This window comes from Nomascus leucogenys, chromosome 5 (genome assembly GCF_006542625.1).
Source record: "Nomascus leucogenys isolate Asia chromosome 5, Asia_NLE_v1, whole genome shotgun sequence".
Lineage (NCBI taxonomy): Eukaryota > Metazoa > Chordata > Mammalia > Primates > Hylobatidae > Nomascus > Nomascus leucogenys.
In genome coordinates, this window is record NC_044385.1 from 69,451,169 (window position 1) to 69,465,963 (window position 14,795).

Sequence of the window (14,795 nt, forward strand, 5' to 3'; positions counted from 1 at the left end):
TTACATACCAAGTACAAGACAATAACACTAGTTTTTCCTTTATTTACACTTTATGAAAATTGTTATGCAGTCCATGTTAAAAGAACTTATGATGGAGAATTGTTACATTAGAAAAATAATATTCTTGATAAAGCATTCTCAATGTGTCCAATCATATTTTCTGCCTCTTCAATAAGGCAAAAGTCCCTGGAACAGCATATAACTTAATTTACAAAATACAATAACTGTTTAGACACATATTCAAGTTTTCTTTTGGTATGCTTTTCCCTCACTGTAAAATTTTTTCTTTTTCTTTTTTGTTTTTTTTTTACTAAAACAGAAAGACTTTCAGGAAAATGTCATTTAATGATTTCAGCTATACATTACATATACAACTCTGTAGCCTAGCAACAATCATTGCTACACCATCATTAACTTTAAATATTTTGCTTGGTGAGCTATTCTCAAATGTAGCATGTTTTAAGATTTTGCCATCATTATGACTGTGGAATTACTGTTTGGTTTTCATAGGAAACAGATCTGTCACAGTATGAAGCTTTGTTTATTTTAAGGAACTGGTACACAATTACATTTCCACTCACAAGAGAACGCCACAGATATAACTAAAGGCAGGCTTCGATGGCTCCACAAAGGTTGCGTGCTGGACCAACCCCACACCTCCTGCTCCCCCATCACACAGCCCTGGCCAGGTTCACATGGTTTCATTTCCACGGATGCTTTGCTCTTCGCAGTTAGGTAGTTTTAATTCCTTCAAAGGCACACAACTTCCATCTTTTTTCCAGCGTGGCTCCTACACCCGTGAATTCCTGTTTGAACATTCGTGGCAGCCTCATCAAAAGCATTTCTATTTCATTTGCAGATATCTGTTAGAAAGGAAGAAAAGTCACTTTGGGGAAAGGAACTCATCTTAAAGGAGGAATGGATTGGGGAAGGATGAGCTTTCCCAGTGATATGAACAGCATTTAGTTTTCTCCTGGGCTGTCAGGGGATGTCCTTATAGAAGGAACATTCATAAGTACTGAATGTGATTATCCCACCTCCCGAGCAGCTGGCAGGGTGGGGCCTGGGTTGGCTGGGCGGAAAGTGCCGAGTTCACCCTTCATATGGATGGCTACCTTACTGGCAGCACCATTCCTGAACAGCCCTCCCCTGATATAAAAGGAGATGGGGAGGGAATTTAAGAGGGCTCAGAGCAAATCCATCACCACTCCTGGAAAGCTACTAGTGGCTTCATCCTCATCCATGAAGGACAGTAATTTTCTTTAATGCTGCCAAGAGCAGAGGACATTCGGGTGGGTGGATTTGTTGCCACCCAAATTTCTTTCTCTTCCTTAATTTTCATATAGACCAGAGACCATAAAGCTTTCGGAGTGGAATCTAAACTCCAAAACCTACAACAATATGAGTCTTGATATCTAGTCATAAAATTCAGGTATATTTTTTAATGCAACTTTTTTCTTCTCCATATTTTTATTAGATGAATTTTTACACCAATAATTCATTTTAAAGAACAAATCAGCCATAATCCCTCTGCTCTAGCACAGTGATTGCTTTTGTTTTCCTGTGTTAGCATGCCAATCCATGTGTGTGCATGTGGATTTTATACAGCAGGGTGGCCAATTTGGGGTCTGATATTCTGTTTGAATATCCCCAAAATTTGGGGTCTGATATTCTGTTTGAATCCCGTATCTTCATCCTTACAAAGATAATTAGTCTCTTTAAGCCTCAGCAAATGGAAATAACACTTAATAAGGATAGCATGAAAACTACTGGCTTAGCACAGATTTGGGCACATAGAAATGTTCAATGAATCAGAGCTATTACACTTTTTCATGGTGTAATCACTGTAGAGATATCGTTTTAGAGTCTACACTTTCCATTTAACAATATGAGGATTCATTTAAAAGAGACACCAAATAGACCAAGAAGTCAAATCAACTGTTCATTTAATATTCTCATGGAAAAGACTTCATATGACACATTCAATATTCCTGGGTCTATAATACAAAACTTTAGTTAAATAGAGGCAGTTCTGAAAATTGAAATAAATTGTATTCTAAAATTTTGGGGAATTATTTTGAAATCTGAATGCATTTTCCAATACACACCATATTAGACGGATGGTTAAATTCCCAGGTCAACCGACAAAAGCCTATGAGACAGATTATGTGAAGGTTCATAATAACTTTGAGAAGTAAGTTTTCTTTCAGTCACCATCAGTGTTCTCATTTCATTCTCACAGCACTCTGGTGAGATTTGTGAGCAGATATTATGATGCATCTCCACTTTATAGCTCAGAAAACTGTGTGAACTATAGAGGGTTAAGTGTTTTATCAAAGACAGAACTTGGGAAAGAACCCAAGAGTTCTTTCATGGGTTGGGGCCTGGGCCTTGATTGGTGTGCCTTAAGCACTTCCCATGATTATCAAAGCCAGGGGTGAACAACCAGGGGTATTGGGAGGTCTTTCTCAGTAGCAGTCACCTGGGGCACTTTTTAAAAAAATCAGATCCCCCAGCCAGCCTCTTCTGTGGAGACCCTGATTCAGCTGGTCTTGGGTGTAGCCCACATAGTCCATTTTTAACAACCGTCCCAGATCATTCTTATAGTCAGGCATATTTGGGTTAAGAATGGGGACTTAGGCTGGGCGTTGTAGCTCATGCCTGTAATCCCAGCATTTGAGGAGGCCGAGGTGGGTGGATCATGAGGTCAGGAGATCGAGGCCATCTTGGCTAACATGGTGAAACCCTGTCTCTACTAAAAATACAAAAAAATTAGCTGGGTGTGGTGGCACGTGCCTGTAATCCCAGCTACTCAGGAGGCCGAGAGGCAGGAGAATCGCTTGAACCTGGGAGGTGGAGGTTGCAGTAAGCCGAGATGGCGCCACCGCACTCCATCCTGGGGGACAGAGAGAGACTCCATCTCAAAAAAAAAATGGGGAGTTAAGCCAGACAAGCTTGGATTTTACTCTGGCTAGGCCTCAAGCTGTGTGACTTTGGGAAGATTACTTAACATTTGTAATTCTCAGTTTCTTCAGGTGTGTAATAGATGTCATATCTCTCAGGGTATTGTAAGGATTATGTGTAAAATGTAACACAGTGCCTGGCACAAGTTCTCTCTTCTTATGTAGACATGTATATGTGTGTGTGTATGGAATACTGATAGAAAATGACACTTTATCTAAGCTTTTGTGGTATGGAGTAGTATGTGGTCAAAACTAGTTTTTCATAGGTCCAGGAGGCAATTTTCTTTAAGCCTTATGAGGCCAAGTTATCTTCTCAATGAGTTCCCTTCTTTCTTTTGGAGGAGGACAGCACAGATCATCTATGGTGGGCTCTAGTCTCCAGTCAAATTCAAGTGCCACCCCTGGCATGTCCTTCCCCAGATCAAGGAGAGGCCATAGCGGAACACACAGGCCGAGGTGCCTGCCAGCCCACCAGCACCTTGTTTCCCGTGTAACCGCCACCTCCCTTGGAAATGTAGGGAAGAAGATCTGTGCCATTCGTTAGGAAGGGGAGAAAAAGCTAAGTTCTTGAGGGTAAAGTAAATATCTGATTTAAAGATAACGTGTAGGAGGCCAGCTGGGGTCAGAAGAGGCAGTCCCACTCAGCAGCCCTGCAGCTGGCTGTAAAAAGTGTGACAACTTACAATCACCAGGAAACTTTTCCTTGCCAGACTTTTCTGAAAACACTATTTAATTCTCACCACACTCTCATAAGATAGGGAATAATTTACCAATAAGAAAACTGAGGCCCCGAGAGACTCAGTAAATCCCACAGGGTAACACAGACAGTAAGTGTGGACCAGACCCCCTGGCTGTGGTGCCTCGTTCTTAACCACCCCTGCCCACCTCCACCAGGGAGAGGACCATGGAGTAGGGACAGGAAATAATCCTCTTGGTCATTGCCTCTCTGGCCCTGGGTGGGTGTAGATGCCATGGAAGGCATCAGTGTACAGGAGGGCAGGGCTCCTCTATGATGAATACTATTAGAGTGATATCAACATCAACAGCAAAAAACTGAAAACTCCCAACTCACCTGGCTCACACACATTCATATTGCTGATGCTTGGGCACCCCCACATTAACGATCCATCAAAACGGTAAGCAAATCATGGGAAGTCTTGGCTAGCATGTACTGAAATGTGGCAACATCTTGTTTTCCATGGTGTCTTTTGACCTGAGCCTAGACTTTAACCACAAAGGAAGCGGGACAGAGGTAGCTACCATCTACCGAGTTTTCACTGTGGGGCAGGGAAGAGTAAGTTCTTCACCCGCATTATCTCATCAGAAAGCTCATTAAACAAGCAAGTGCCCCCCTCACTTGCTGGAGTAAAGAAAAGGAGACACAAAAGATTTGGATCACAGTGACAGAACAATCGGTAACCTCTTCCAGTTTAGTCGTCAGTTAAGTAACCAGTCACTTAACTTCTTTGGGCCTGTTTTCTCATGTGCAAGACAAGGGAATTGGAAAGAAACACACAGAATGCCCTGAGGACGTGGTTTGTGTGCTGGCCTCTCCATATCCTAGCTCTAGTCTTAGGACAAGCCATTCAAAATTTATCTGTCAATTAGGTTGTGGCAAAGATCTCAAAATGAGAGGATGTGATTGATAGGTCTTTCGTGCACCTTAAAGCACAAAACAAATGACAGTCCCCACTTTAGTAGCACTTATTGTGTGCTAGATACTGTTCTGGAATGCTTTTCATCTACTAAGTCATTTAATACCAAGGACAACCCCCCAAAAACTACTTTACAGATGGTGAAACTTAGGCACAGAGATGTTAAATAAGCTGCCGAAGGCCAAACAGCTAAGAAGTAGTGAAACTGGGATTTGAAATCCTCGTAATTACTTAATACATACTTCAGATTTTGAGAAAGCCAGAAATTAGGGTAATGGGAATTAATCTCAAATGTATTAGTTGTAGTTTCTGTTGGTAGTGTTAAGATATAACAGCTGGGTTCTGCCACAAAGATGCAAATAATATAGAGTTGTGTCGTAATTATGGAACAAACCACTTCAAATAAAAATCTATCTAAAATATCCATTTAATAAGGCTCTCAGCAGCTGGGCATGGTGGCTCACACCTATAATCCCAGCACTTTGGGAGGCTAAGGTGAGAGGATCACTTGAGCCCAGGAGTTTGAGACCAGCCTGAGCAACATAGAGAGACCCAATCTCTACAAAACATACAAAAATTAGCCGATATGGTGGCATGTCCCTGTGGTCCCAGCTACTCAGGAGACTGAGGCAAGAGGATCCCTTGAGCACAGGGGTTGGAGGCTGCAGTGAGCTGTGATTGCTCCACTGCACTCCAGCTTGGGTGACAGAATGAGACCCTGTCACAAGAAAAAAAGGGATCTCAGCTAATTCTAGAAGAATTCCTTAAAGTTCTTTAAAGATATTTGTATCTCATGACAGAAGAAAGATCAGAGAGAAACCTGTATCAAGTAAGTTAGTTTTGTGATTTTCAAACTTTTCCCCTACCCTGACAAAATAACCTTTATGATATTTTATCTTTTAGGATTTTTAAGACAAATTCAAGAGAAAAATTCAATTTGTCCTTCATTTTCTCCCTATGGCCAAAGAATTTTTACTTTACAAATACTTCCGCTTACTTCAGTTCTGTTCTCTTCCTAATAATTTGTCAGCTATTATCATCTTGCCGTCACAATATCCTTTGCCTTCCCACCAGTACATTCTTTGTCTTGAGAATTGAGACTCTGGAGTCATTACTTAAACCAAGCACCCAGACCTCACTGGCCAAGCTCTGAGTGAAGTTTACTCCTTTTCCTCATCTCCTGCATGATTTTCTTCCCTGAATCACTTCTGAAACCAGGGATTCTCTCTAAGCTCCTACTCCTGTTCACACATGGAGCCCTGGGTTCCAGGCGAGAGCTGTTGCTTGCCCAGCAGGTATGTGAAGGGGAAGAACTTGGAGCAGGGCCTATGAATCCAGCCCGGCTTTCAGAGTGATGCATTCCCTCACTCCCAAGCATATTGTGAGGAGATTGCAACACACATGGTTAAGGGAGCACTGTGTAGCACTGTGATATAGATTACAGATAGATGCCATGACTATGAAATCTTTTTCCCATACGCCATGTACCTGGTGCTCTAGCAAGTGGAGAGGATAGTCATAACCCTGAAGTTTTGATTACCCTCTTACCCAGGTGGCTTTTGTTCCAAGAAATTTGTGGCCTATATATTTTCAATATTTGATATTGCCAGTGGATTCTTCCACCTGTTTTGTTTGAAACTTTCTTACATTTATTCTTTCAGGAAGGATTTATTTGCTACAAATACAAAAAACAAAGAAAGCAAATGTCAGAAGGAAACAGGCTGTGTGTAACCAAGGAGCTTGTGTGCTGTTAATACCGCAGTGGTCATTTATAAAATCTGCTTGATTTATTTTTTAATTTGCTGACTCTAGGCCAAGCCTACTGCCTCCTTGCCCGGCCTCTAAGTACAGTACAAATGGACACAAGCAGATGCAAATCAATTTGTTCTCATCATGGTTGGCTCCATACCCTGTATCATCAGGCAAGGGAAGCCTGGTGAAGAGGGGCTCCTGTTTGGGCTACTGAAAAGACACCGGCAGAGGCCAGAGCGTCAGGGAAGCTAGCTGAAAACCAGACTTCCTTCCATGGGCAAAACTGACTTCTAGCCTTTAAATGTACATTTAAATCTTGTTCATTCTTCACATCCTGGGCAGGGCACAGTGTTAGCACACACAGACACCTCACAATAAATGTTCACAGAGAGAAATACAAAATGTAGATGGGGCAAAGGGAGGGGAGGAAGGAAGGGAGAAAGAAGGAAAAGAGGAAAGAAGACAAGAAGTCAGGAATTCAAAGGAGTGAAGCAAGAAACTGGTAGAGGAAGGGAAGGAGGCAGAAAAAATGTGATGAAAGAAGATAAACAGGAGAGAATTAAAAGGAGAAAAGAATATGGAAGGAAAATGAGGGCAGGAAGGAGAGAAGAAAGGGTGGGTAGAAAGAGGAGAAAGGAAAGAAATGTGGCAATGTTAGCTAAAGCATCCTGGAGGGAAGCCACCAGAAGAAGCACGGACTCGAGGGTACCTTGCTGTTAATCATGACTCACAGATTTCACCCTTCTCTAACTCCTAGTTCAGAGAGTATCTTCCCTACCCAATTTAGCACTTCATTAGTTCATGTCTGATTCTCAAGTCATTTCATAACTAGGCTACAAGCTTGTTGAGAACAGGGTTCTATCTTAGATTTCTTTTGTGCCTTGGCCATCTCCTCTTCTTCTCTGGTCCCTAAGACAGTGCTGGGTACATGAAAAGCACTGAATTATCCCAGCATTCATTAGGTCCCTGGTAACCTTACCAACTTCTCTCACTGTGGTGCAAAGCCTTCTTTTTGTTCTTTATGTAGTCAAGTGGGGAGTATTGTTATCTCTGCTGTCATATGCTTTCCAGAAGTGCTGTAAATATCTAAAAAACACATTCATTATAGTCTGTCTAAAGGATCACTCACTGATATTACTGTGACAGGCTGCTCTTAAGGAGAACTCCAGAATATGCATGCTATTAAAGATCATTCAGGTGGGCAATCTCACAAACACCACTGAGAGCATTTCCCCACCCTCACCACCTGGCTATAGTCTGGGAAAGAATGCTATCCAATTAATTAAACAGGATCTGAATCTCCTTTCCATAGCCAAAACATTTAAATTTTGTGTTTGCAGAGGTATGCTATTAGTACAGAAGTGCAAATGATTCTCCCCTCTGTGGGAAATGTAACACATGCCCATGACCTCTCAAGCTGGTCACAGTGGTGTCGTGCCAAAATAGCAGGTCCTTCTATATCCTCCAGCCTCTGTGGCCACATTATGCCGAGTCTGGTTTTCAGAACCAAATCTTCCACACCATGGGCCTTGGGAAGAGGCTGCAGGTGTGTAGAGGGGGGCAACCAGACATGCTTGGAAAACTGAGCCTTCATCTCCTAAAGGATACATAAACAGGGAAGAGCAGACGAACCCTCCTCTTGACTGTAAGAAGTATTCATCTGCTAATGCTCAAGTCAAATGTTTCTCCTGGGCTGCTTCGGACAGACAAGAGGTTGGGCTTGATGGGCCCTGGGGCTGACATGGGAGATTCTATGTATTGATAGACGCCATTTCCATGATAGTGCTGCCTGTTTTAAAGAGTTTGCCTGCTGTGCTCTGGGCATGATTTTTGACTCAGCAAAGCTTCAGAAGCCATGGCCGCCCGCAGCCCTTACCCTGTCTTCCTCTGAATGAGTCTTTCTTTTTCAAGTGTTTCTCATACAAGAGAACCGGGTGAATGAGAGTGGGTAATTTAGAAAATGCCAAGAAGAGAAAAATATGCAAATATGCAAATATCAAGAGCAGGAATAATATTTAACTGGAAAATAGCTTATTATTGGGCTACATGGTTTTAGGAAGCCATGTGCAATGTACATGCCTAGCATAATTTAAATTAATTCCTTCCATTCCTAGTCATTCTTACACCCATATGTAGCCTTTGGTGAAATCCTGACCACAACAGTGACATTACAGGACTGTGCTGAACCTGCCTTCCCTGTTCTCATCAGTACAGGGTGGGCACTTGATTTTGCTCTCTGGATTAAAAAGTCTAAATATCCTCTCAGCCTCACTGGAATAGAAAGCATGTGGTCTGATCCCTGGTGCCCAGCAGTTTTAGAGTACTTTTTCAATATACTTTCTACCCCAGGCATGAGGAGGAACCTGACAGCTCTAGTGGGCGTTTCATTCAGAAGATGGAGGGCTATCTGGGGATAGGCAGGGGACACTTCTTGTGTTTCCTCTGTGAGGGAAATACTTTCTTCATCATCTTCTAAAATAAAAGTACCAGTCTGCAATGAGATACAATTCCCTTGACTGAATCCCATCCAGAAAGGTCCATCGTCTAATGGCCAGGGACCAGGCATGTGAATTCTCTCTCCTCAGAGACTGGTAAGGGAACGTCACAAATCTTACCTGAGCCCTGACGATAAGAATAGAACAAGAGCTTCCACCCGCACTGCACCCCCCCGCCCCCCACCCCTCCCTGCCGGCCAAAACAAATCAATTCATTACTTATCAATCCCTGCCCATTCCCAGGAGATGATTTTACATACATACATACACACACACACACACACACACACACATTCAGGCACACACACTTCACTGGTGATCATCATAGATTCTCAGCCTGCGATGATGGAGTGGAGGAAACAAAGAGTCCTGGAATTCTTCAATAAACGACAAGTGGATTCTTGGCCGTTTCAGCTCCTACTAAAACAACAACTGCTTCTCAACAAAGGCTTCCCACTTGGGACTTCCAGAAAGGGGAGAACAGAAATGTCAACAGTACAAGGGAAGGATGGTAGCAACAATAGGAATCATTTCTTGAGGGGTTATTCTTTGCCAAACACACTGGTGCAAGCAGTGTTTTGTTTAATCCTCCAGGCAAAGGTGGTGGTGATATTAAGGAACAATGATACCAGTGAAGGGGAAACAACAGCAGAGAAATCCTTCAAATCTATATGACAACAAAGGAACATTGTGTAGCAAGTCCTTCTCATTTCGTCTGAGTTGAACATGAACGCTTTCTCTTACTTCCCTGTGCATGTGAGGGGAAACCATAGAGAAAAAAATAGATGATTCTGAACCTCCAGCATTTTAAAATTCTCTAACTCCTTTCACCCTGTTTTGTTCTACCCTGTCATGAAAGGCATGAATCTGTATGACTGAAAAGATTCCTCTCAAAGGGGAAGTGTTAGATTCATTTAAGAGGTTAAACAGTTTTGGGATCATGTATTGGGAAGATTATTTGAATCAAAATAAGAACACAAGGTAGTCATTTGATGCATGCTAGCCATTGAAAATTTAGCATGATTTATCTGTGTCTGTTCAGGGACACAGCACTGCAGGCTGCTGGTCTGGTCGTACCAATCCCATGCATTTTGCTGTGTTCTATGGAGGACCTTCTTACTTATTTCCATTTTCCTTCATGACCAGAAATTTGACTTCTGGCTTCTCTAGCTTCTCTGTTTTGCTTCTGTGTCCACCCTGCTCCTGGGCTTCCCTAGTATTGGTTAATGATGTTGTTTTGTTTTATCAGGGCCCCTCCCATTGTTCACATGAATTTGACACATAAATCACATTCTTTTTGTCTCTTCTCTTTGGGCATGCAAATACTGCAGTGGGGTAGGAGTACAGCTAATTTGTGGATGGGAAAAACTGAGCTTCAGGGAGGTGAGGAATGATGTCTGGCTCTGGATGTGAGCCTGGAGGGGCACAGCTGAGAAGAATTTTGCAGTCACTTTTTTCTACTTAGAGAACAATGCTGGAAAACAGCCATTAATACAGCTTTCTTGAGTCATATCAGATCTTTATATTATTTGGGATGATTTTTCCTCGATTGTGTGAAGTCCAGAACATGGAATCCTATAAGAATATGGTCTGAGGATAATGCCCTATTAGCCACACTCACCTGATTTCACCCTTATTTTGGGAACTTTCAGGTGAACCTATATTTTTAAATCTCTCATAAGCTTTCCAAATTAATTTGGCATCTGCTAAAAGTCATTGTCATTTTGGATAACTGCTCTTCTTTTTACAAAGACAAAAGCAAGCAAAAAGAAGAGAACAATCTGCCAAAAACTGAGGCCCTTGCAAAAGAGAAGGGCTGATCAACCCCCATAGGCTGCTACAGCCCTAATTCAGTTCATGCAGAGTCCACCTGCAGCCAGCAATCAACATGCTAAATTTGAGCAATGAAAGTTCACTCGAGCCCAATAATTTACCTTGGAGTCCAGCTGCTGCATGTATGACCAAAGATATTCTATGTTGGCTCCAAAAGGATGGACGTGAAGAAACGTTGATATGATACCTGAATTAAAAAGGCAAACATTGGAAATTATTCAAAGGCATATGAGAATCTCTGTTAAATAATGCTGTCTAACCCCAGTGACTATTTTGTCAGGCTGAGTTATGGTCTTGCCATTTCTAGCAGCACTCAACAAGCATTCAATAATAGCACATTCTGAAGGCAGTAAGAGTAACATGGCAAACAGAACACTTTATCTCCTGGAATGATGGTAGTTAGCAAAGCTAGACTCTGAGATAATATACAGCTGAATAAAGGTATTTCAAAACAAAGACTCCTGGAAGCATTTCAACTACCAATTTTATGCTTGATTTACCAATATAAAATTATAGTTATTGGAAGGATAAAATTATCTTTTCTTTCCCTCAGTGGACTTTGCAGTATGAAAATGGCTCATACAACTGTGTCAGAAATCACACCACCTCAAATTTTCCTGATAATTACAGTTGCTAGATATGAAAAGTATTTAATCTATATTTCCCCCAACTGCCATCGAAGGAAGCCCAAATTCTTCCTGAAACATTTGCTGTTCTCCCTGGTTGTCGCTCTTGTTTAAAAGGAGCCAGCTCATTCTCCCCTTCTTGCTGCTGTAATTTACAAGATCATTTTAAAAGGTCTGGGAATGGATGGTTTGGCTGCAGTTTGATTATAAATTATAAGGCTTTTCCATCGTGAAAATCAGCTGTCAACATTGTACTGACAAATGAAAAGCTGGATGTTGATGTCAGGAATGAAGTAAAAAGCATTACCTTCCTCTTCTCCCTGCTCCTGGATCCAAAATCAAAATAGTGAACATGAGGAAGTCAACTCCATAAACTGTTGACTGCTTTTTGTTAAGAAGTTGTGCACTTGTTATTCACGATAGCAAAAAACATGGAGTCAGCTCAGGTGCCCATCAGTGGTGGATTGCATAACGAAAATGTGTTATGAACCATGGAATACTATGCAGCCATAAAAAAGAATGAAATCACGCCCTTTGCAGCAACATTGATGCACCTGGAGGCCATTATCCTAAGTGAACTAATGCAGAAACAAAACCAAATATTGCATGTTCTTATAAGTGGGAGCTTAATAGTGGGTACTCATGGACATAAGAAGGAGAAAAGTAGACACTGGGGATGGCTAGAGGCGGGAGAGAGGGACGAGGGAAAGGGCTGAGAATCTACCTATTAGGGATTATGCTCATTACCAGGGGGATGGGTTCAGTCATACCCCAAACCTCAGAGTCATGCAATAGGCCTCTGTAACAAATCCTGCACATGTACCCCTGGATTCTAAAATAAAAGTTGAAACAGAAAAAAAAAGAAAAGTTGTCCTCAGACTGATAGTTTTAGCTTTCTGTTAAACAAGTTTCAAGATGAATTAAATCTGAGGGTAAGCCTTCATGTTCTGTTTTTTGTGAGCCTTCATGCTTGGGAGCCAGGGCAGACCCTCACCTGTATGAAATGCCATCTGGGTGGGCACAGGTGCACACAGCATTCTTGTACTAGGTCATCCTATATTTGTAGGTGACCTTGGATTGATCTGCCATAGGGTTTCATGGCTCCCTGATGCTATGGGATGAGTGTCAAGTTTTTAAAGAAAAGTTCCCAGTTCATCCTCAGGCTGAGAACAGACAACCAAAGGGACTCTCCAAGACCTATCCTCAGAATGCTGCTTTCCCAGGGCTTGTAGAGGTTGACGGTGAGATGGGGAGGTAGAAACAATTCCCACATTTCCCTGTAAAGGTGGAGTCTCAGTTTTTAAAGACTGACCTGTTCTTCCTGAGATACAAAGAACTACCATTTCATTCTGAGGTTATATTCTTCCTTTTTTCTTGTCAAAATGTCCTTTTTTTGAAATAATGGCAATGGTAGAAGGCAATGATGATACTTTAAAAATATCTTTAAGTGGAAAAATAGCCACTTTTAATGTACTCAGGCAGCATCGTGTTGTCCCCTCTCCTTATGTATTTACTTATATTTTAATTTTAGAGACCTGGCAGCTACTTCCCTGTGTCTGAAATTCTCAATTCTGGTGAAGTGTCATTCTAAGTAATTCTATTACTAATAAAAGTTAAAAAACAAAAGCTCATGAGTGATTTCTTTCAAAAAATTAGAATATAGTAGAACTATTTAAAAATGATTATTTTCATTTGCATTTCTTTTTTGTTTTAAAAAATTTTTAATTGATATATAATATTTGTACATATTTTTTGGGTACCTGGCATATTTTGATACCTGTATACAATGTGTAATGATAAAATCAGGATAATTTGCATGGCCATCACCTCAGACATTTATCATTTCTTCGTGTTGAGAACATCCCAAATCTTCTAGCTATTCTGAAGTATACAGTAAATTACTGTTAACTGTAATTTCCCTACCATACTATCAAATACTGGAACTTAGTCCTTCTATTTGTTGAATGAGAGAGTAAGGGCTGAATCACAGTTCGTGTAGAGGGAATCCCGTTTCAGGATGGTGAGTGGGGCTTTCACTGACCATCCCAGGTACTATGGCCACTGCTTTCCACAGAGAGCCTCCAACAAGTGATGGGCAGGAGAAGGACAGGGGAGGGAGAAGGAAGAGTCAGCTTCGGCTTTGTGAGCAGGTGAGGGGGTGTTCCTAGTCGGAAGCTTTTTTCTCCTCCTCCCCCGTGGGGTTCTCCCAGGGAGGTGAGGGCTGCTGCAAGGTGGGGAGCAGCATTCCTTGGGTGGACATCTGCTTACACAGCAGGGCTGAGACAGGGAGTGGCAGTGGCACTGCAGACTTTGGGGTGACAAGGGTGTATAAGTCTCCAATGGGGAAAGAGGACATAAGACTTGAACAGTCTTAAGTAAACTACCCCAAGCAAATAGATAACATTTTTCATATTTAATATCCCCCCTGGCCAGAGAGTCTTGAACATCTCCTGCATAACCTACAGCCTTTTGTAAATGCACATGGGTGTATGGTTATCAACATAAATGTCTTTAGTAGGATGAACAGAACAAGTCAGAGGAGGATGGGGTGGGTTGGGGGAGAGGTTGATAACCCTTAGCCTAGGAGATGAAGTGTTGACATGGGTCATTTAGGGACACCAGAAATGGGAGGACCTAGAGTAGCCCCTTTTGTTGCCTCTGTGAAGTTGGCACCCTCTGTGAACATGGATTTGCTCCTCCACTGTCTGCTATCTCTCACCCCCAATCCTGGGTCTGCACCCCAAGGAGCTGTGCTCTTAGTCTTTGTGTGTTCTGGTTCCATATCCAGAACATAGTACACATTTATAAGAGGTATATGTTGAATGTATTTATTTGCCCAAACTGGAAATCGCCAGTATACTTGTTTAAAAATTCTATTAGTCTATTATTGATAAATGGGAATAAATAAGAACCTTAAACATTTCTACAAGTAGTAACAGATCTTTCAAAAACCAGGTAACTTTGAGGTATTATTCACTGAAAATTCTTACTCTTAACCCATCCTGTCATGGATTTAGAAGGATGGAGTAACTTGGATGTTTTGAGCAAGGAAAATTTTCATTGAAACTATTTTGCTCATAACTAAGGGGAAAATCAGATTCCAAAATCAGATTAGAAATCCTGATGTGGACTTGAGTATTCTTTTAGGAGGGTATTCAGAACCATCTCTGTGGTAGCTGATGTTAAGAAGCCATTAGCTTTTCCTTATAAGAGTTGAGCAATTGCCACTAGATATATGTAGGGCCAAGGCAGGCAGTCACAAATAGGCTTCCCAAGCTTTTCCTGTGGATGACAACCCAATTATCCAGTGTTGATAGAGACACAGCAGAAAGGAAAGCATGAGTCACCATCCTCCCCGGTACCTTGCCTCTCCTCAGCCCACCTCCCACTCCTGCATCTGTCCATCCCTGTGGCACCACAAAAGCATCAGTCATGCCACTTGAGAAAATGTTTCCAGGCCCTGTGATTTTG

At 41.8% G+C, this 14,795-nt stretch overlaps 1 protein-coding gene across 3 annotated transcripts in view; it reads right to left on the minus strand.

Annotated features, from left to right (window-relative positions):
• Positions 1-286: 286 nt before the first annotated feature.
• Positions 287-14,795, minus strand: part of ENOX1 (ecto-NOX disulfide-thiol exchanger 1) — a 597,960-nt gene continuing 583,451 nt past the window's right edge. For all 3 annotated transcript variants that reach the window (XM_030813342.1, XM_030813340.1, XM_030813341.1), the window contains 2 exons: positions 10,800-10,885; positions 287-863 (listed from right to left, as the gene is read on the minus strand). In XM_030813342.1, coding sequence (XP_030669202.1) covers positions 732-863; positions 10,800-10,885 — 218 coding nt within the window. In that variant the 3' untranslated portion in view covers positions 287-731. The remainder of the gene's footprint in view (positions 864-10,799; positions 10,886-14,795) is intronic.